At 40.4% G+C, this 23966-nt stretch overlaps 2 protein-coding genes across 4 annotated transcripts in view; both read left to right on the plus strand.

Moving 5' to 3' along the window:
• The first annotated feature begins 223 nt into the window (after positions 1 to 223).
• bsg (basigin) lies at positions 224 to 12084 on the plus strand. Of its 3 annotated transcripts, none has more exons than XM_077533841.1 (9): positions 224 to 450; positions 4897 to 5247; positions 6695 to 6863; positions 7946 to 8034; positions 8141 to 8277; positions 8350 to 8626; positions 10989 to 11001; positions 11078 to 11149; positions 11263 to 12084. In XM_077533841.1, the coding sequence occupies exons 1-8, from the start codon at positions 387 to 389 to the stop codon at positions 11136 to 11138; spliced, it is 1161 nt and encodes a 386-aa protein (XP_077389967.1). In that variant the 5' UTR covers positions 224 to 386; the 3' UTR covers positions 11139 to 11149; positions 11263 to 12084. The 3 variants fall into 3 exon arrangements, with proteins under 3 accessions (XP_077389967.1, XP_077389966.1, XP_077389968.1); XM_077533840.1 differs by having other exon boundaries at positions 226 to 450; positions 10977 to 11001; XM_077533842.1 differs by lacking the exon at positions 4897 to 5247 and having other exon boundaries at positions 234 to 450; positions 10977 to 11001.
• Positions 12085 to 12987: 903 nt separating this feature from the next.
• Positions 12988 to 23966, plus strand: part of hcn2b (hyperpolarization activated cyclic nucleotide-gated potassium channel 2b) — an 84904-nt gene continuing 73925 nt past the window's right edge. The window contains exons 1-4 of the mRNA XM_077534677.1: positions 12988 to 13755; positions 14998 to 15421; positions 19562 to 19723; positions 23511 to 23729. Of these exons, the coding sequence (XP_077390803.1) occupies positions 13043 to 13755; positions 14998 to 15421; positions 19562 to 19723; positions 23511 to 23729 (1518 nt within the window). The 5' untranslated portion in view covers positions 12988 to 13042. The remainder of the gene's footprint in view (positions 13756 to 14997; positions 15422 to 19561; positions 19724 to 23510; positions 23730 to 23966) is intronic.

Consider the following 23966-nt stretch of genomic DNA (forward strand, 5'->3'; position numbering starts at 1 on the left):
GCCCCAAAATATTATATTTGAATTCATTGAATAATTATCCTTCGGTGGGACCTTATTTGTTGCACTCTACTGAAATATAGTAACCTACGAATTAATGCAATTATTTGTGTTATTTCATCATAAAATAATACAATGGTATTATTATTATTATTATTATTATTATTATTTAAAAATTAAAAAAAAAAAGGACCACGCCCCATTCGGTGACGTTACGCGTACGTGCGGACCGGGGCGTGTTTGCGTGCGTCGCAAGTAGAGGACGACGAGCGTTACTGCTGGCGAGCATTCAGCGCCTTCAACTCCCAGGACGCGATACACGGCCGAACCCAACCCGGCGTGGACAGCATCTGTCGGCGTGTGGTCGAGCACGTACTCTGTTATCAACCATGAAGCTATTTTGGGCTGTCGGCGTCCTTGTGTTGAGCTGTTGCCGGGCTAACGCGTCCACAGGTAAGCGATTTTCCCTCAGTCTGTCGATGGTCAGCCATGTTGAACGATGTAAGACTTTGCCCTCGACGCGGACGACGTCTTAACTGTTTGGGTTTTTGACGTTACGATAGGTGTTTGCTTTTGCCGATGTAAATAAATATAAATGCCAGAATGCTAGGTTTTAAACGAAATCAATCCCATGTTACAGCTAATAAATACTAACGCCAGTAGGCGTCCCTGGCTAGCATCATGTTATGCTAATTTGCTGAGGATGAAAATCATTAGCACTATTAGCGTCAAATGACCCCATCGTGCTAAAACTGGAAAACGTTTTTTTTTTCTCCCCTCTCCCTTTTGAGTTTACATTTTTAATAGACTTTTGGGTGTCGTTAAGTAACCGCGAAATATTGACGCTTACGCAATAGCACTTGTCAGCTATAAGAATTGGTAATCTATGTCCCGTCGTTTTTGGTTTTCGGGTTTGCTCGGCCTGTAAAGGCCATCAGTGGTTGCTAAACATTAACTGCGCAAATTGTTGATATACTGCTATTTTTCCCCACACCCTTGATCAAACGTAAGACTTTGAAAATAATGTTATGACCCTGTTTTACGGCGGGTTTTGTATGTAGGGCGGCGACGAACGTGTACGTAAGTCGGAACGCGTCCTTTAACTATTTTCCCTATTTTATGCTCCAATAGCCTATACGGCGTACGGTTTAAACGCAATCGTAGTCATCACGGGGCATGTTTGTATTAAAAACAATCAAGGCCGTGAATAGAAAAAACAATTGGCAAAGGCTGTGTACTATAATGCACAGTGTGTGCAAAATAACATAACAGAGGCATAACAACACATTCAGTGTTACTTTGTAACAGCAACAAAGCAAGCTGGGAAAGCTTCCATACGATCATAAAGTTGGCGTCAGTCATATAAATGTATGATGAAGCAGTAGTAAAGTCATTACAGTGAATCTTGAACCTAGATGAGCCGAAATATTGTTAGTGAATACAATCTATGGAACATTGATTCTGTATTTTATTTTTATTTTTTGTAAAAAAAATTATGACAGTTCATGTTCAAGACTTACAACTTTTTAAGTTGTGTATATATTTTTTTCTGAAAATAAATTTTACAACCTTAAAAAAAAAAGACAAAATGACAGGCTAGCATCAGCTGTATTGGCACTTTTTTTTTAAACAATTATGTAAATTGCTGAACTGCTTTTCCAATGTTGATTGTTTTTTGACAGTGTTTTTTTTTTTTTAGGTCAAAGTATATCCCAAGTTACTTTGTCTCCCTGAACCGACTAATAACGCCTTAAAACATCAATTGTAGGTGGCACTGGTTGGTTCAGTCAAAATAGCCCTTATTACAGTTTCAACAGTTATGTACCAGCATTAAGTTTGTGTGGTCACTACACTCAAGTGCCATGGCACACGTTTTTCCAATACAGTCTATTGCTGCTGTGTCACAAGGTGTCTGCATCTGCCATTTCAAATGACTATTATTAGAAATCCCCCATAGCGTTTTCTTTTTATCTTGCTTAACTTTGGTGTGAAAACTAAGTCATGATGCAATCTTTCTGACCTACTACCCCATTCATTGGGAATTGTTTTCAATATTTTTTTGGAACATCATTTGAGAGCACAGCAGCTTAACCTGCTCTGTTAAATTAATCGTTTTATTACAATAAACCGTATTGGCCTTAGCGCCTGCCATGCAAGCATGCATTCACCTGCCCCATCAAATTAATGATTATTTTTAGACTAAGTGGGTGACTTTGTAATGTATGTACGCGCACCATTGTATCAGACCCATTGAATGTTCTGTATGTGGACCCCTTCTGCTAAGCGTGGGGCCGGGATCAAATAGCGTCAGTGTATCTCAATGTTTTCCATTCTTTCGTCATGCTGACCTGGAACAGCATGTGACTGTTCTGCCTTGTACGCAACATTGACATTGTACTAACCTTTCCAGTTCAGTGTAAAATGTCAATATTTGCAAATACTGCCTTAGGATGGACCTTTCTCGTCTTTTTACAAAAGTTGTAGCAATCCTCAGTTCTTTTTCCCACTACTGGTACATGAAATGTGAACAACTCCAAACAGAGATAAAGCATGCATACCTACAGCTTGCGGTGAGTTGGCCAGCTCTGCTACTTGGGACACAACCAAAATTTTAGCTTTACCTATTGTTGCAGTCCTTCAACAAACAACCATATATGCTGTTTGTTATTTCAGGAGAGTAAAACAGTTTTACAGTGATGTTTTATCAAAACGCATGACCAATAACTGTTATTAGACATATTTAGCACCAGACTCTAAATCACTGGATTTCAATTAGGTAAGAATTGGTTGTGTATGATGCACAAGTCTCGTTCGTCTTTGTGTTCACCTCAGTTTGCACAAAGTTCCACAAGTTGATGATGTTGATTCATGTGATACATTGAAATTAGGGCTGCAACAATCAAGTAACTCAAATAATTTGTATCGAAGCGAAATGTCTGCCTCGAAGTTTTGCAGGGATCCGTTTTCAACATGTGCTGTTATCGTAGTCACATGCACCAGTCTGTTTTGTGCGATGGCAGCGAGCCAGCAGGAAACGGTCCATAAAACACAGAAAATGTCCAGAGGTCGGGATCATTTCACACTAAATAAGGGAGATAAAGTGGAATGTGCACCACAAGAGCACATCTATGATGGCCAACACAAAAGAATGAGTCAGTGCTTGCTAATTGAATGTAGCCTACCATCACCAGTTAGAAAATTGCAATGCCCCCACACCCCCGCCCCTCGACATAGGCTAAAGGATAAACAAAGCGTTTTATTGAACATATGGTATGAAGAGACGTAATAAACAGTTATGCACAACTGCTCATGCTGAGTCACTCAACATGCAGGCTGGCCAGTTAATTAATGGCCAGAAAACTCTACAACCTCATTTTCTGACGCCCATGTCACTCACCAGCCCAAGCACCACTTAAAAATTTTAAACCATTCACTTTAAATTACAGATACTGCAGTAGAACTTGCGGAATGTGACCCCAGATGGACACAAATATCATTCTGCACTTCAAATGTATATTACTGTGCTAAATAAGGCAACATAAAATTCCATCCGAAATTTGAATGTGATAATCGGTAGAATACTTGATTCAATCCAATTGAAATCAGCATAATTCATAGTTTCAAGTTCAACAGCGAATTTAGTAACACAATTTGGTCCAGACCAACAATACATGCCATTATTGTACATAATTTGCTCTAAATATTTTCTGGTCTGAAACCGTGATTGTTTTAGATTTTGTTTTTCATTTGTTGGTTAGTTACACACTTTCAACAGACATCAGGCCATTACCTAGTTTGAACAATTACCACAAATTGCACGCTAAGAGGACCCTTGGTAAATGTGGCAAAGACACCTAAAGTTTAAACTGTTACATGATGATGTATGGACAGACTCCGCCGGCCCTTGTTTACCATTAATCGGATCTGCCTTCTTGAAATAAGCCAATTAGTTGGATCCCTCATTTGTTTCAAGCTTCATATCCCTAAAGAATCTAGGGTTTATTTTCCTTGACATCTACCGCTTTCTCTCTCGGCCTGTCGTGAGAGAATTCTTTTGAGGACCCACCCACGTTTTCTGTACATCAAGGCAGACCAATCCAAAGAAAAAACTACTGTGCCTGCTAAGGCCTGTGGCGAACTGAGCAGTAGGAAGTATTCTTGATAAACGTAGGAAATGTGGCTGTGGAAGTGACAGAAAGGACTGCCTGCGCGTGATTATTGACTTTGCATTCAGGGCTTTGTGGAACAATCAAATGTGTTTGTGAATGGTGTTTCCTTCTTGCTTCAATGACCCCCTGAAAGGAGTGGGTGGGATTTTTTTGTCCGGAACCCGCTCTGACCCCCGTTCAGCTCTGGAAAGCTAGAAAAGATGACAGTCTCATGTCAGGCAGATTATTTTTTTTGCAATACGGCGTTACACATACTCCCCCAAAGACAGATGGGGTGGGGCTTGGCTCAATATATATTTCCAACCAAGTGCATGAAAGATGCCAATTTCATTCCTTCGTACATATCAGCCTTATCTGCTTTGTATTTCATACTTTGTTGTAAGTCATGGCATGCGTTACTTTCTTTTTGGTTGATTTTCTCATGCTTTAAAGATCTTACACCTAACAATAAAAATTGATGGGAGACATTAAATCTTTACATTATAAACTGGTCAAATTTACTTAAAAAAAAGTTTTAAATAATATCTTCTGTTTTCTGTCTACTTGCATATTTCCATTTCATTTGTTTTATTAATCATTTTTTTCTTTCTCTTCCTTGCCTGTTTTCTTCTGTCGCTGCCTCATTTTGCAATCACCAATCCATGAAATCACCTGGCTTTGCTCGAACCCCCACCATCACCATCACCACCACACCCCCAAAAATCTATTAACACATGCCTGGCCGACACAGCCGGCTTCATCAAGTCTCCCCTCTCCGTCACCAAGCTGCTCGACGACAGCGCCGAGCTGCATTGCGAGGTGATAGGCAGCCCCATCCCCGAGGTGCAGTGGTGGTTCTTAGAGGGCCAAGAGCCCAATGAGACTGCCGTGCAGCTCTTTGACGGGGCTCGCGGCGACCGCGTGCAGATAAACGCCACCTACATCACACACGCCACCAGCACCGTTCACCTCACGAGCCTCGCCCTCGACGACTCGGGAACGTACGAGTGCCGAGCCTCCAATGACCCCGACCGCAATGAGCTGTGGAAGACGCCAAAAATCAAGTGGATCCGCTCCCAAGCGAACGTTATTGTGATTGAAAGTGAGTGGTTGAGGAACTCCCAGGAGACGCGGGTCAAAGTATTTCCCCAATAGTCGAGCCCTGGACACTCCACTCCTCGTCAAAAACCCACCTTCCCTCTATCAGCCCCGTAGTAAAGCACACCCTGCTCACAACCACCAATCTCCTGATTTAGAAATGATATTAATCCCATATCTTTTCCCATGTCATGGATAATGTAGTATCCTAGGTATTTTGCATATAATATGGGTCATAAGGTTGGGGTTCTGAAAGTGTTCAAGACGTTATTATACAACAGCCATTTAACAATAATGAAAAATGCAAACCTAATTACACAAAACTTGGTCCATGGTCCAAATAACAGGCTTGTTACATTTGTTAAAAGTATGACTTTGTTCATTGCCTTATACTGGGTGACTTGATGTAGCATTGCTAAAACAACAGGTCCAGTTGTCACCTGAGACTTTTGTACAGTACTGCACTGCACTGCTTTAACTCATTCACTCCAAACCATTTTCACCATAGCAACTCCCTTCTGCAAGGCCCACAGAATATTGTTCTATTGCTATAAAAACATGGACCCTACCATTTTGCAGCAATTAGCATTAAAATATAGCTAAGTTTCATCAATATTCAAATTCCTGGTGAAAAGAGACAAAAAGAGTTTATTGCAGCATGGCCCTGGCTGATCTCTTATACTCTGCTGCCACCTGCTGGCCTTTTTTTTCTTTTTTCTTTTTTAAATATCTACCATTGCTTTAAGCCACCTCTTCAAGTCAGAAGCTGCATCAAAGCCTTCTATATGCTTTTGCATAAAAAAAAAAAAACACAAAATGTGTAAATATGTTTTTGGGAGTGAAGGACAAAGTATAAAAGAAAACATTTTTACACGTTTTTTTTATTTTTTATTTGAATGAGTTAATTGAATGAGTTAATTGCTTAAATGTGTAGAATAAAAATCAAGACTTGTAGATGATTACTTGGGCTACTATTGTAGCACTATACAAGAGGAAGAGGCTAACACTGCCTCTCCCAGCTGGTTCCCCTCCTTGTGGACTTGTATTACTTCAGTTAGCAAAGAAGAATCTCCTTCTGTTAGTCTGACTGAAGCATCATTTGACAAATACTTGTGTGTCATGTGATTGCCATCTTGTTGCTGCTTCTGCATGATTTTATTAATAGAACACTTCCTTTTTAGTTCATTAACTTTCCTCTGCAACTCCCCTCTTTCCATCTCCTAGTGAGTATTATGTGCAATTTGTACAACTAACCTCCACTGTATTCATTTGCAATAACTTGAACTTTATTGCAACACTCGATATTACACAAAAGAACATTTACAACTTTTGTTTGTAAATCTACACACTATTTTTCTCATGCCATAAAATTGAAGTTTTTAGTTTAGATCCTCAGACTGTGTTGAGTTGAGAATGGTAAATGTCTTTATCCTCCTCTCGTCCGTCTCAAGCACCAACCATCATCACTGACCCATCCGAGGTCAACAACCAGACCTCCGCCGAGCTAAGATGCAACTTGACCGACACCACCCTCGCCGTCAAGGGCTCGCACTGGATGCACAACGGCAAAGTCATCGAGTCGTCCAAATCCACAGATGCTGACCACAGCACGGTCCTGAAGTATGTTGCATACGTGCATTTTGTTCCTCATTCAGTTGTTTACAAACTCACCATTGACACAAAGGCCCGTTTATGCCACAATTCTTCTCATCTCTTCCTGTGCCGCTGCCTCCGTTAGCATCAGAGCTTGGGGCGCTTTGTCAGGCACTCACCGCGCCTGATTAGCAGAGAGACTGACCGTGCGGACGTGTGATTGGTCTGCGCTCTTGGCAGCGCGGCTAAGCAGCGCTAGCGGTGTTGCACGCTCACCCTGACCTTAATTTGCCATTAGACAAGAAGCAGCCAAGGCACACAAACAAAAGCGCAATTGTGATGACCTGAGCAACTCCCAACCGTTGGGATTTTTTTGTCACATGCACTTGCAGTTTTTTTTTTCTTTGTACACATCATTATGAGCATTTTGTATTTAATTTGTTTTTATTCATCCCCCCACCCCCATTCTTTGTGCTGCTACAGTCCACTTTTAATCTGTAAAAAAATTTTGTTTTGTATTCTGCATTAATGCTGGAAGTTACGAGTTGGTTTCTAGGCTGGCACAATAGCACAGGCCACAAGTCACTGTTAAGCTGGCATAAAATTTTGTAAGTCAACACCAATATTTTCTTCATAATATGATTGACAATTACATTTGTAGAATATATATGAAGCAGCAAAATCCATCTTTTTTTTTTTTTTTTTTTTTTTAAATCCATCTTAGGGGGGTGGGCATTTTGTCCCTTAATATTGATTTGAAATTGACATCAATCAGTTGCTCAGGGCTCATCTTAACGACCAATCATTACTCAGCTTGCGAATGTCACATGACCAAACTCTCAAGGGGGAGGGGGGGGGGGGTGTTTGGTATCTTACTTCTCTGAAAATGTTACCATCATTAACGCTCCATGTTCCTCCATGTCCGTTTTTTCCCCCTTTACAAGATCTGAATTGCAAAATGTCATCACAGAAAGTCATGACTCAACTAGCGACGTCTGTGAAATTAATGAATTGACTTCCCACTTCTGTCAACAATTATAGGCATGATTTAAGATAGTAATATCTCTTGTTCTCACTTTTTTTTTTTTTTTTTTGCCCTCCATCTGCAGACTGGACAAAATCACCCATACCTCTGGTGGAAAGTATGAGTGTGTCTTCCTGAGTGAGCCACAAGTGCAGCAAACAATTGAAGTCAAAAGTAAGACAATGTTTAAATTTATCTAGTCAGTGTAGTGTTTTTATTATTATTTTATTTATTTATTTATTTTTTAAATAACCGCTCCTGCGTTCCCTCCTGCTTGTAGCCATCCCACACGTGGCAGCCTACAAGCACTCCGAACACGGCAATGAACGAGACAAAGGCGTGATGGTGTGCGTGAGTCATGGCTACCCGCTGCCGACTGACTGGACCTGGTTCAAGGTTCAAGATGGCGTCCAAACGGTAAGCAACACTTGTCAGCACCAATGCCGTGACCTCACAAATGATGATAACACCGGCCGTCGAACTCCTCAGCCCATCATCAACGGCACCAGCGACAAGTACGAGATCAAGAGCACCCCTGAAAAAACCACGCTGACCGTCAATGACCTGAGCATCGAGAACGACGTGGGCGACTACATCTGCTCGGGCACCAGCGACATCGGGACCAACACCGACCAGATCCACTTGCGCGTCCGCAGCCGCCTGGCCGCCCTCTGGCCCTTCCTCGGTATCGTGGCCGAGGTCATCATCCTGGTGACCATCATCCTCATCTACGAGAAGAGGAGAAAGCCCGATGAGGTCACTGACGGTATGTGATACTCTTAAAATGTACGAAGAGCTGCATTGACATACAATTGCGCAAAAAAAAAAAAAGAAAGGAAAAAAAGTCCTTATTCTATGTTGGCTTTTCAGAGACTTTAATAGGTACATTTAAAAAGGCAGTAAATTTACATTACATTTGTGAAGGTTTTTTTTTTTTTCTTTATATTATAGTGTCTGGAGCATATACACATTTTACATATCCTGTTGACCGTGTGTTATGTTTTTTTTTTTTTTTTTTTTTTTTTTTTTTCTGTTTTTCCTCCTTTGTAATTTGGGCCAACAAGACTGAGAGCATCAATTTTCCGTCACGGTGCAATTGCATATTCACAATGAAGTTGCATGCATTTAGTACAATCTCCTGTTTTTTCTTTGTCATTATTTGCATTTTCTAGTAGAATTTTCACAGTTCAGTTTCCGCTTTTGTGTACAACGATTTTCTTTTATTTTTTTATTCTTTACATTTGTACTTCTCTGTTCGCTGCTGATTTTGCATTTGGTAAGTGAATAAAACTGCATGACAGACTGAAGTGGTTGAGCTGAGGTGGCCGCGTGGTAAACTGGAATGAACTTCTCTCTTGGTCACCACCTCTTGAAAGGAATGTGCTGAAAGATGTGCTCACTCTTTCACTGGCCCTTTAGAACAAAGACGTCGCGCTTGCTTTTGGTTACTCCTTATTGGGAATTCTCCCAATAATTCCCTTGAATTCTTTTGTAAATGCATGCCTGAGCCAGAGAAAGAGTCAAACGAGACCAACAAGTGACGTCAAACCCGAGAAGAAGAAAAGTGGCGGCATTGCTTGCATGAATTCTGCATCTTGTCCTCAGTGCATGATAAGACTGTCACAGTGGTACCTCGAAGGTCCAACGCATCATGTTCAATGAGTTTCAAAAGTAGCTGCAGCACCCCTGGTGGCGGTCGGGGGTACTGCACCTCTGGTAGCCCAGCCCATTCATGGGGATTCAAAATTGTTAATTAAGAAAGGTAACTTCAGTCTTTGTATAGTTAGTTATTTAATTGTTAGAGTCGAACATAAAACAAATTTGCAATTTGTCCACTAACAGCGTTTTTATGTTCTTATATCTATCGCAGTCAACAAAATCCTTGCAGAAGTCACTCAATGTGACTGGTCCATGTGGAAAAAATTTGTATGACATTTACGCTGGAGTGTAAAAGAATTTAACTTTTCTTAAAGGCACAGTCTTCCGTTTTCACTCAGGAAAATGCACTATATAAATACAGAATTTACACCCATGAACTCCTTCTCAATCTACACCTCTGGGCTTGTGTTAATGTGTGGTGGTGATTTTTTTTTCCTAAACTAAGCCTGTATTTTGCCATTTTGTGTTTGTTTTGTCAACAGCGGGACGTTTCTGTGGACAGACAGTTGTTTACCCCTCCAGCCAATCGCAGAGCGGGGGGCGTGTCGCAGATGGGGAATTGTTGGCTGACGTCACTCCCGCGGCAACTTGACAGCATGCACGGATTATTATTATTTTTAATCCGTGCGTGCTGTTGCCGCGGGAGTGACGTCATGCAGCCGACAATTCGTCCGGCCCCGTCTGCGACACCCCGCCACCCCCCTGCTCGACGATTGGCAGGAGGGGTAAACAACTGTCTGTCCACAGAAACGTCCCGCTGTTGACAAAACAAACACAAAATGGCAAAATACAGGCTGGGGGAGTGAGGGTAGAGGAAAAAAAATCACCACCACACATTAACAGAAGCCCAGAGGCGTACATTGAGAAGGAGTTCATGGGTGTAAATCCCGTATTTATATTGTGCATTTTCCTGAGTGAAAACAGAAGACCGTTCCTTTAACAAAGCATTTTGCTCCAACTAATCTTGAAGACCTTTAAGAGGTACCACTGTCATGATCTCATGAAGACATTTGCCTCAATTGGGCCCCATCGAGAGCCCGTCTGCATAAATGGCTGTGATGTCATCAGGCCACGCTGTCAAGTTCCACATTTTGACCGTTTTGACATCAAGATCCCACCCGTAGTCTTCCTTTTGCTGCTCTCGCTTGAATGCATGAGCCTCTGTGGTGCCGTATGCGACTTTTTTTTCTTTTTTCTTTTCTCTTCCATACGAGCTACATCAGCTTCCGACTACATTTACATGCAGCAAATATTTAAAGGTTTGTCAGATGCTACAGGCAGGCATGCTAAATTTTTCGATCTTTGTCCTAACTCATTGAGTCACCTTGCAGAAGATGTGAAGATGAAAACTGGAGTGGCATGCACTTTACACGCAAGCACACAAATGGCCCGCTGTTAACTGACTCCTCTTTCTGTCTGCCCTCCTCCTGCTTTTTTCTTCTACTCCCGCCACCCAGACGACGACTCAGGCTCGGCTCCTTTGTAAGTACCCGCCAACACTCCGCCGCCGCCGCTTTTTGTTCCAGTGATGGTGCTCATGTTGACGTCCTATTTCCAGGAAGAGCAACTCCAATGCCAACCACCAAGACAAGAACGTGAGGCAAAGGAATTCCAACTAGAAGCGAGACGGGTGCGCACATGGAGACGTTAACACATATTGCAATATGAGCCACATACTGCTTCAACAATTTTCATAAAATATCTACATTTGGTGGTTCATGACCCTTTTTTTCTTCTTTTCAGACGGCGTCACTCCAGGCCAAGCTGTCCCGCATAGCCTGCAATGTCTAACATTTTTTTTTCTTCTTGTGCTCGAATGTTAATATTCTTAAGGCCGATTTCCTCTTGTTCTCTTCTCGAATAATCTTCACCAGGCCGCGCTGCCCCAGAGAGCTTAATGTGTGAAATGCGTCTTTGCTTTGAGGCCACCGTTGCATGAGTTTCAACGCTGTCGTAGCCAACTGTCTTCTTGTAACAAAAAAAAAAAGGATGCTAGTTAGTACTCATGTTTCCCAGGCAACCTGTTTCAATCCTGTGGATCGCTGCCATTCTTTACACTTTGATAGGTTGCTTCACAAATTCCTCTCAGCAAAGCTTTAGACTTTTGTTCTCACTTTGAAATGGGACTTTAACGCGAAAAGCACTGTGCTTGCTTGTTTTGTGCCACCATAGGAAATTGTTTGATTTTTTTTTTCATTTTACACTTGTTTAGTAAAAAAAATATATATATATGAAATGAAGGACCAACTGCAAAAAAATATATAACCAGCAGTTGCCATATTTGTACAACTCATGACAGATGTTTTACTTCCTTTTACAACATTGATCTAAATTTAAAACACTTAAGAGGGATTTTTTTTTTCCGTGTGGGGTGGGGCCGAATCATGTCACTTAAAAAAAAAAAAAAATAAATAAAAAAAAATGCATTCTGCCAGAGTTGTGTTGTGATTGGATGTTGCTGTTTCAAACTACATAAAAAGATCTCAGCCAGATTTGTGTGAGTTAGTGAGAACGTCACCATCTGTTGTACAACTTGCACAAACTGAATAAAGTTACCTAATTTTACGCCATTGTCTTCATTCTGTTAACTGAATTATGCACTAAGAAAGCACATTTAACGAACAATTGCACATAAACATTGTGATATGTTTTTACTAGATAGAAGATAACATGGGATGCATGAAAGCACTGTTTTTGGCATAGCTATAGATTTGAGAATTTTATTTTATTTTTTTAAATTGTACCCGGAAGCATTTAAAATGAGCAGATAAATTTTCTTTTTTGAATATGGAGATTAGATGCAGTCTCGCCTGTCTTTTCCAACTTGTTCAAGCTATATAATTTGACGTTTAGCCTCCTTTTTAAGTATTTTTTTCCCCCCACATAATATTCTCATTTACTGAGATGAGTACAAACTAATGCACAAATTACACAACAAAAAGCCCTGATTTACATTGAATAGTGTGTAAATGAACAAAGAGGTGGAAAAATATGCTTTATTGCACTTTTTTGTAATGATCAAAATGCAATACTATGTTTGTAAGATGAATATACATGCATTTTCCGAAGATTTCCCCACAGGAATGTAAAATTAAAATACTCGATGTAGTTTCAATTGTTTTACACGAGATGGCGACATTTATCCGTGGGTGTTTACAATGAGCACCTTTTTGTTGGAAGCAACAGGCTGACCAAAACTGTGCATTTTACTTTTATTTTTATGAGAATGGCACCATGGTGTTAATAATTCATTCGCTGGTCTTTTTCGGGTAGGTTTGTTCTGAGAGTAAAGTTACAATTAGTGAGGGATGGAGTGTACCTGCGAGATCGTGTAGTGAGTGTGTATGCGTGTTTTCACTTAGTATGTACGAGTGTGTTGCGTCTGAGTGTTTAGTGTGTGGGGGTGTGTTTGTTTGTGTGTGCCTGCGCGCGCGTGTCCCAGTGATGGTCGAGGTGGAGTCCATCATATTCCCCCCTTCAGCAAGCTTCCGAGGACGTTCGCCTTGGCGGAGGCACCCGCACAATGAAGAGACTCGCGTCGGGAGGAGGCGGGGCGGCCAAAAAGTCCCACAACAACACCGAGCTCTTGCTCCTTGACGACGACGAGCCCTCGGAATCAGAACATCACCACACCGTCGGCGTAGCCTCGGCTCGGCTCTTCCAGAGGGATGCGCGGGGCTCGGTGGCACCGGACGCTGCCGCGCTAGGACGCCAAGCCGGCGGCATGATATGCAACAAGAACGGAGACTGTCGAAGGGAGCCCACCAGCTCGGGGAGTCTCTCGTCACTCATATCCCGACAAGAGAAGCACGCCGATGGGGGAGTAGAAGCGGCCGAGGGCGGCAAGGCTGCGAGCATGGACGGCTCGGTGGTGTCAGAGGGACCCGGAGCCGAGGTCAAGACGAGCGCCGCGGGGACGGACAAGAAGGACTCCCGGGTGTCTTTCTCCAACGCGTCCGGCGGTAGAGGGCACACCCCAACTCCGCTGTCCAGGAAGTCCTCAACAAAGGCGGCGGCTGGGGCGGCGGCGGCCGAGGACGGCTCCCTGATCGCGGCCGACGATGGCGAGACCAGCCGGGGCCAGACGTACATGCAGCGGCAGTTCAGCTCCTTGCTTCAGCCCGGGGTCAATAAGTTCTCCCTGCGGATGTTCGGCAGCCAGAAGGCGGTCGAGAAGGAGCAGGAGAGGGTCAAGTCGGCGGGGAACTGGATCATACATCCATACAGCGACTTCAGGTTAGACGTCCCGGGAGTTGCAAAGGGACAGGCTGGACTGTCAATCAAACTTTTAATGTGTTACGATCGTCGCAATAAACATAATGAATGATAATATATTGTCGTTCATATTCAGATTATAATGGAATAGTTTAGTGAGAAGTTTCAGCACCAAGGACAGCTAATCCACCATCATTTCTCCATTAGTATTGTTCCAGTGTTAAACTATCTCTGGAATAAAACCTTCATTTTTACAATGTTTTACGTAAGATTTGTATCCGTCATATCCATGTAATACAGTACTGTAAAACAAATAAAAAATAAAGTAAAACTGTACTTACCTTCCACTTACATTTTAATAAGTAAGGCCTCGTAGTTAAATGAGTATTTGACATTATATCAATTGAATTGTTCATATTAGGGATGCAACTAACAATTTTTTTTTTTTTTAATCTATTAATCTGTCAATTATTTTGTTGATTCATCAATGAATCAGATCGAAGAAAAGATTTAAATGTCCTAAATTTAAAATTCCTTTTGTCAATGACATGATTTCAAATTGACAAAAGAACAAACATACATGATTTATTAGGGATGTTTACCATTTTTTTTTCTTTATCAACACTTGAATAGTCTGATTCTGATACCGATACAATAATACTTTTGATAGATAACCCCCCAAAAAACAAAAAACAAAACAAAAACAAAAACAGTGACATATACTTTTGAACAAAGACCAATATCTCCTAATGCCCAATTTTCCTTGAAATTGCATGGAATTAATAGCAATTTTTGATTCTTCTAATTTGTAATTTCAATTTGCAAAATGGCCACAAGAGGCGATACCAGTATTAGCCTCCGTCGCAAATATCGATACCTTGAAATAAGGTAGATATCGGCCGATACAATACCTGATATCAGTACGTGCCAATCCCTATATTATTTATAATTCAGTTCCTGGTTTGGTCCATAACATGCCAGAAAATCGACAAGATTGTTCATCATTGTTTTCCAAAGTAAAAGCAAATGTATCGAGTCAACACAGTGTGTTTTCATTGAGGACTAAAGAAATCGGACATTTACCAAGTTGAAATTCGGAGGAAATTGTTTAAATTAAAAAGGTGACGAAATGATTCATCAATAATCAAAAATAATGCATTGATTTGATCATAGATCGGTTGTCGATTAATCTGTACCACTATTGATTAATTGTTGTATGATTGCATCCCAAGTTTGAAAGTGACCCGCATGTCCTTGTTGTAGGTTCTACTGGGACTTCACCATGCTCCTGTTCATGGTGGGCAACCTCATCATCATCCCGGTGGGCATCACCTTCTTCAAGGACGAGACCACCACGCCGTGGATCATCTTCAACGTGGTGTCCGACACCTTCTTCCTCATGGACCTGGTGCTCAACTTCCGCACGGGCATCGTGTTCGAGGACAACACCGAGATCATCCTGGACCCCAAGAAGATCAAGAAGAAGTACCTGCAGAGCTGGTTCGTGGTGGACTTTGTCTCCTCCATCCCGGTGGATTACATCTTCCTCATCGTGGAGAAGGGAATCGACTCGGAAGTGTACAAGACGGCGCGGGCGCTCCGCATCGTGCGCTTCACCAAAATCCTCAGCTTGCTTCGCTTGTTGCGCCTCTCCAGACTCATCCGTTACATCCACCAGTGGGAGGAGGTAGGAATGCGCTCGTATACATCGCAAGAACTACAGAAGTCATATTATTATTACAATACGCAATATTTCTGGATGAATGTAAACTATATAAACATAAAATGGCTTCATTTTATGCAGAAAGTTGTATGAGAAATGACTATCTTACCAAGCACCTTGTTTTTTTGTCTGCATGACTACATTATACTGCCTCCTAGTGGGCTAAATGGCCGAACCAGAAAAAGCAGCACAATGAATGAATTGAATTGCAGCATTAAATCATGAGGCACATACTGTTTAATACCTTATAGGGACACTTGACTCATTGAACAATTTTCAGCAGTAAAAAGTTCATATTTTGTCTAGAATGAATTTGATAACTTTAAAAAGTATTTTTTCACCTGTTTTCTGGGTTTGGTCGGGAAACTGAGCCATGATTGGTTGTTACCTACTTCCTCAGCGCAGGTGATGTCATCATCAGTCAACAGCAAGTAACAAAATTACTTTTTAAAAGGTACTAATTGTACATGAAAAATAACGAAGTTATCAAATTCATTCTGGACAAAATCTGAACAATTTTTTACAAGGGAGGCTGGATGATGATGATGATTTGAGAGTGTTTTGAGTAATGTGCATGTTCACAAAACTAATTAAAACTCATTTGCTCCCAAAAACGTATAAATACGTTCTATTTTAAATATTACCAGTGTCCCAAAGACGTATTTATACGTTTTGTTTGTTTGTTTGTTTGTTTTTTTGCTAGAGCATACAGAAGGCCTTGATGCAGCCTCTGAACTGGAGAACGGTTAAAGCAATGGTAGTTACTACAAAAACAGCCAGTAGGTGGCAGTAGCGTATAAGAGATCAACCAGTCATGTTGCAACAAGCTGTTTTCCCCCACAATTCAAAACAGATTTGTGAATAATGATGAAACTTAGCTATATTCTAATGCTAATTGCTGCAAAACGGAAACAGATAGAAAGATACTTTTTTTCCCTGATGATTGAACCGACTCCAAAGTTTTTAGAGCAATATCACAAAATATTTTGTGGGCCTTGCGAAATCAGTCAAAATCCAGTAAAACAGCTGGGAGCGAAGGGGATTGCTTCTGTTAAAGTGGCTGGGAGTGAATAAGTTAAACAGTTATCTATAGGCACTGTTGTAGTTATATTTCGATCAATAGTCATAATTTTCAAGTATTGTTTTTTCATATGTGAAAAAAATCATACATTTACAAGAAAAATGTCATGTTTAGAGAAAGGGTAGCTGCTATTTTTCTATGGCAAAAAGATCTACAGCAGGGTTTAAAAAAATAATTTTTAATGAGAAAAAGTTGCCATTTTGCCAGAAAAAAAAAAATGAGATTAAAATAAAGATGTCATATTATGAGCATAATCCCGAATGCCGTCTGCGAGGTCTCCTGACTAACACGGCGTCTGCTGTCACGTTTATACTGGACTTAAGTGGAGCTGCCTCGTGATCCCAAGCATGCAATTGTTGACAGGAACTTGGAACACTCCAGAAACAACCTTGGGGCAATGAGCCACATGCTGCTGCACCACGTCTAATGACAAAAACGTTCTTATCTGATCACATGCAGAAGCCTGCTCCCATTTTAGCTGCTGAGGAAGGTTGAACTCTGTTGCTAACAAAATCAGCAACACCGACCAAAGCTCGTCTCGCAGAAGTTAACATCCACAAAAGTTTTGCAATGAAGTCATCTTGTTTTCTCACAAAAATCTAGCATATGAATAAGGATGTGTCGACTTTTTATATTCACCGTAATTAGCCTTGAAGCCGTATTCACTTACACACTACATAAGTGCAGCGTGTTTGTGTGTGTTGGCGTGTGCTTCAACCTAAATGGCATCCTTTCTTTTTCAAGCTAACCGAGCTGATGTGAATCACTGAAAACAAGCACACAGTCTTTTAATCACCGACCGGTAATTTGAGCTCGGGGAGAAGCCTCATTACTGTCTTCGTCGAACACAAACAACTACATGAACCTCACTCACAACATGCAGCACATCAGCTCTGAGTGGATTGACTACAATTATGTAAAATATGAATCTATGACAATAACAACTAATGTTTCATGAGGGAAAAAGTCACTGTTATGGAAGGAAGTCATAATAAGAAAAAGTTTGTTTCTAAGATTGCAAGAAAAAAAAAACATAATTAAAAAGAATTACATTTGAGTAAATTATGTTTTATGAGCCAAAACTTGTACATTTATGATATTATAATATTACTAGAAAACATAGTTAATATATGAGAAAACAAATCTGAATTGAGCAAAAAGGTTCATAATACTTAAAAAAAAAAAAATTCAAAGAGAGAGTTCATAATACTTAAAGAGAAATGAAGTTATATTGCAAGAAAAAAGTGAAGAAAATTAGGAAGTAAATTGTTTTACATACAAACAAGAAGACAAGAATTTGAGTTCTGGGTAGTTGACTGACCATTACAAAAAATTGAGTTGAGAGTCATCATTTCCAAACATTCATGCAACACCAATTCTGAGCCTGACCACTACTGAAGATTGGGTCGTAGTGGTCACCGATCTATTGTTGCATATCTCAAAGTGGTTTATATATCTGTGTGTGTGTGTGCAGATAAGCATTGTCGGGAATAAGCGGAGCAATTTCCCGAGGCAGGAAGCTCTTTTCATACGAGCTCTCCACTCGTGTGCTTTTGTCTTTGGACAGAGTGAGGGAATGTGTGGAAGTTAAAGTGATGGTTGATTGTAATGGAAATTTTCCAGAGCAGGCTGCTACATGTGAACTGATAACACAAGTGTCTATTTAGACTTGGTGAAGCAGCATGTGGCTCATTACTCAATGTTCTGAAGGTGGCTCATGTTTTACTAAAAGCGTGATAGCAGCTATTGCAATTATGTGCGTATGTTGGCTGCTAGTATATTCTGCCCCAGATTGCAGTGTGACATTGACACGCAACCAATTTCTGTTCTGAGGGGAATAGAGGTGGCGATTTGTGAAAGATCTGCATTAATCATGTAAGGGGATGCCGCTCAGGTCTTCTTGTTGCTATTGGACCTTGGGAGTGCATGTAAGAGGCACTCTGTTTTCCATCTTAAAAAATACTACACTACTATGAAAAATGCATGAAATTTTGCACTAAAACAATCCACGAAATTGAATGATTATAGTGAAATGTTTATAGCAAGGGAACACTGTATATTTAATTGATTTTACATTTATTTTGGCACACAAATATTATTTTCAATTATATTTCATATTTTCAATAACAAATCCAAAATTTCAACGAATTTGTTTTTGTGCTTTATTTCAAGTTTGAAACATAATTCTTATAGATTTGAAATTAATTTTGGCACAAAAAAAATGATGTTTTACATGTTTACACATTTTGATTTTGATTTTAAAAAAAATTGTCTCTTGAATATTTTTCAAATTAAATTTAATTTATTATTGAAATGTTGGCGCACAATTATTTTCTGTAATATTTCACCTTTTGATCAATTAATGAGAAATGTAATTAAATTACACCGACGGTGTAAAAAACAAAAACAAAAAAATTAACTTAAAACTAATGCACTTAACAGTTATCCTTTGAATCATATGTAGTAATAACAATAATCAATTTCCTAATTTTAACCAAAATTTAAGTTTAAATTTAAGGTTAAGTTTGGGTTATGCAAGGGTTATGTTTGGGTCATGACGGTGAGGTCAAGTGTCTGTTTTGAACTGATGTAAATATCATCTGGTTTCAACTGGAAAAACGCTATGTGATGTCAGGAGCTATGTGATGTCAAGAATCTTTAATCCCTTTACTTGGTCAACAGCCAATCAGATAATTCCATGTCAGTCCTGTTACCCACATGTCCAGCCACAACCAATCAGATTGACTGTCTATATAAGCCTGTCTGAGGAGGGTGTGTTTTTGTCGGATTATTACCTCTGTTCCTCTGTGCACCTCCACAGCCCAAGTTAGCTTAGCGCCTCGTGATTCACAATACATTCTCGTTGTTTCTCGTCTAGTCAAGTTTGTTCTACGCCTCTCGATGTTATGTGAATAAATAGTTAAAACCTTATTTGTGTGTGCGTTTTGGGATCCAACCTCAGCACCTAACAGGTCGAAGCCCCAACAAATTCCCCAAAGGAATAATTGCCTTCCCCCCGCCAGATCTTCCACATGACGTATGACCTGGCCAGTGCGGTGATGCGAATCTTCAACCTGATCGGCATGATGCTGCTGCTGTGTCACTGGGACGGCTGCCTGCAGTTCCTGGTGCCCATGCTGCAGGACTTCCCCTCCGATTGCTGGGTGTCCCTCAACAAGATGGTGGTAAGTGCGCATCAAATATGTATACTGTATAGACAATATTTCAAACGGTACATAGGATCCACAATTATATCAGTCTATATTTGTTGACAAAAATTGGTGGAAAAAACTTTTTTGTTGTATTGCGAAATGAGGTCAGTGAGGTCAACCAATTTCATTCCTATTTCCTCATAAAATGGCCATTAAAATTCCAGTATTATTGCTTGCTTTTGAAGCTTACCATGTGAAATAGTTTTGATTCAAGTCTCTGGGAAAACTGCAGAAATAATGACTGTCACTGAGTTGAAATGAGCCTCGCCGCACAGATTTTGTAACACGTCCAATGAGGAGCGATTCTGGCAGTCAACAAGCACTCTCAGATCATCAGTATAAAGCACAGCCCATCCAAAATCCTCGTTAGGATGCTTTTTATAATTTTTCATTTTCAGCAACACTCACTGGGACGTTTGCTATCATGCATGCACATTATGTCATTTGTGAGTATTAGTGGTCAAGTAACACTTGAGCTTGGTTGAGGTATATTAATAATAATAATAATAAGAAGAAGAAGAAGAAAAAATGGATGGATGGATGATGGATAATAATAATAATGATAATTAAAAGCTACTAATGCTGCTTAATATTCAATACTTTCGAAGCATTACAACAGAGGTGATTTATAAATATATACAACAAATTGATCGTTTTGAAATCAGAAGTCAACCAAAAAGTTTGTTACTGTAATAACGTGAAAATAATTGCAGTTTCTCAACATTTTTATTTCTTACATATGACACATTTGAAAACAGTTTTTAGCAAGCATAATGTAAATAAATTGTAAATTACCACTGATTGTCACATCCACCGAAGTGGGGTAAAATTTGTTCTCTGCATGTGCAGGGGCGGCGCTCGGGAATCATTTTTTGGTGATCTAACCCCTCAATTCCAACCCTTAATGCTGAGTGCCAAGCAGGGAGACATTTTTATATTCTTTGGTATGACCCAGCCGGGGGATTGAACCCATGACCTCCCTGTCTCAGGGTGGACACACTACCACTAGACCACTGAGCTGGTATATGAAGTTGACATACTTGTTATGCTTTCACGGTCTAGATCTGGCCCCCAGGCTTTGAATTTGACACCTGTGTCTTACAGTAAGCGTTTGGATTTAGTCAAGTAATAGCACATTTGTCTCTAACTAAACACGCATTTCGCTGCTTGATAGAGTTGGAAAGCGTTGCTGGTTGGCACTGTTATTAAGCGTGATAATAAGCCTCGATTCTCAGCGTTGGTGTGCCAACTTTTTGTTGCTTCCGCCATTCAGATGTTGGCTTTGTTTCTTAGTCGTGATTCCTATTAGACCAAATAAATGACAGTTTTGAGGTTGTTCCAGTAAACTCGCCTCACTTTGGAGGCATTTTCATGCTGGTAAGAATTATTTTCTCCTCCCCTCCCAGAATCCTTTTCAACTTCAAGCCCTGGAGTTAGTTTCACTTAAGTGGTTCTTAACTATTTGTATCAAGTACCAGCTCAAAAATGACTTGATCTGTACTTTTGATATCATTTCAACTCTCTACATATTTTTGTCCCCCCCTGTTGATGACTTTTTCAGTGTATCTGTGAAACTGTTCAATTTGGCGTTGATCCAAAATAGGATTGTTTGGCCTTGGTGGAGGTCTGCGCTCGTACTGTTTTTGTTTGGCCTTGTTCTCAATGTCATCGCTGCATTCCAGGACCCGCCCTCTTCTTTGCAAAAATCCTCCATTCATGCAATTACTGACAAACAGCAGATGGGCCTACTGTTTTTAAGTAGGATTAGACTATGGCGCTGATTGAAGTATTCTTTGACATTTCCATACATCCATCAATCCGCTTTTTGTAGCGCTTGTGCTCATCAGTGTGAGCTGGAGCCCATCACTACTGAATTTTGGTAATGTGTAACAGCAGCAAAGCCAACCCAATTAAGAAGATGCAAAGTAGACAAAAACTCTAAATGCTATGGTAGCCGTTGAGATGTTTTTGGGCATGGGATGCGAGGCCACAGCTTGCGCCATCATTCTGGACGCTTTAGCTGGTTGCACTCGGCTGCGCGTAAACACCAGCCTCAAATTTGCACCTGTGTCTTCAGCCTCCAAATCCAGACAGGCGCTTCTTAGTACTTAGTACCTTGGGAAACATAAAAGAAAGAAAGAAAGAAAGAAAGAAAGAAAGAAAGAAAGAAAGAAAGAAAGAAAGAAAGAAAGAAAGAAAGAAAGAAAGAAAGACAATGATACTGTAGCTGGCTAGATAGCAAAATAGCTAGCTAGCTTGCTAGCTAGTTAGCTAGCTGGAGCTCATTCAGTGTTGTTACAACACAAGACATTTATTTTGACTTGACGAGTGCTTTAAAAGTTCAATATTTCAACACCAAAAGGTGTTAGTCTCACATAAGTAATATCCTATTCACCCCAAACAAAACATTTTGCTCTTGATTGTGTTGAAATCCGTTGATTGATGGCACTTGTATTAAGTGTGACGGAAAAGATTTTGTTGCGTCCGGTGCACTTCACATGGTGCTTATCCTTTCTTTTCCCATCATTTATCAACATGTTTGAATAAAAGATAGAAACACTCCGCTTTTAAATAATGAATCTCAACGTTGCTCCCAAGCGCTTTTGTGTCGCTTAACGTATTAAAAGTCTAAATGGAGCTCTGCCAAGCAAGATAAGCTCTGTTGTTGGTTTTAGACTGTCAAGGGGGCACTGCACCCTGTCACACACACACAGGCCCACACTTTTATACTCGCCCTATCATACATCATGGATGTCTCATACTCCCATTGTGCTGCCATCGAAACATATTATCCACAAATGCATTTTGGTGGCAAATTAGCTGTTCCGTCCAAGAAAACGGCCAACACAATGAACACAATCCCTTTTATTCCTTTACACTACACAACCAAAGAAAACTCACCCAGCCCATCAAATAATGAAACTCATACAGAAGATGATATATGCCTCTATTATCTGTGCTCATTAATTAAATGCATAAATTAATTGTGGTGGCATTCAACGTTAACAATGGAAAACTCCAAAAAAAGTTAAATAACAGCTCAACTCAAGTCAACTTTATTACATATAAGATACTTTAACAGCATCAATTCATAACTTTTAATGCAAACATTTTCAGTTTGCAACTACTTATGCTGGTTTTCATGTTGTAGATGCATCAACTTTCCGAATGTCACCAAGAATGCATATCATTCATATTCACAAATGCTTTTTATGTTCTCGGAATATGTTTATGTCCATGCGTAGTGATCTCTTAATATTATTTATTCAGTGAATCAGCATGCTGACCACATCTGGAATCCTCAAAAATGTTGAATTAATTGTCTGCGTAGCAGATATTGCTCACTGAAGCGCAGATGTTTGGACAATGTCAGGCCGAGTGGTGCCAGTGGAAGCCTTCCTCTTCTTCAATGAACCCGCGAGTGGGGAAATTCGCACCAATTGAGGCAAACTCGAGCAGGCAGATGTGCGCTCGCCTCATTAGCGCTTCTTCCTTCTCTTCCTCGTCGAGACAAAGCTGCGTTTGATGATGATGATGATGATGATGATGATGATGATGATGATGATGATGATGATGATGATGATTAGCCTCTCCAACCAAACAATTACCAAAAGTGATGGTAAATCTTGAAATCAGGACTTCCTACTTGAACATTACGTTAAAGATTTTGCCTTTATTTGGTATTGTATTTTTGTTTTATTGTTGAATATTCTTCAACCAAATTCACTCGATGAAAATAAATAACCTGTTCGCTTTTCAGAACGACACGTGGAGCGAGCTGTACTCCTTCGCCCTCTTCAAGGCCATGAGTCACATGCTGTGCATCGGCTACGGCCGCCAAGCCCCCGAGAGCATGTCGGACATTTGGCTCACCATGCTCAGTATGATCGTGGGGGCCACCTGCTACGCCATGTTCATCGGCCACGCCACCGCACTCATCCAGTCTCTCGACTCGTCCAGGCGCCAGTACCAGGAGAAGGTAAGGATGCTCATATTTTTGCTTGGACGGCTTAAGTCGTTCTTGGCAATTAATGAGTTAAAATTCAATTTATTTAATTTTCATTTCATTTAATTAAATGAAAAAAAAATGGATGGAATGAAATGACATGAAAACGAATACAGTCAGTTGAATTACTTAACTGGATGCCAGAAAGCTGAAGTACACGGCTGTGGAGCCTTTTTTTCTGGATGCGGAAGAAGGTCTAAACTGTCCAAA

Source organism: Festucalex cinctus, chromosome 10, assembly GCF_051991245.1.
Source record: "Festucalex cinctus isolate MCC-2025b chromosome 10, RoL_Fcin_1.0, whole genome shotgun sequence".
Classification (NCBI taxonomy): Eukaryota; Metazoa; Chordata; class Actinopteri; order Syngnathiformes; family Syngnathidae; genus Festucalex; species Festucalex cinctus.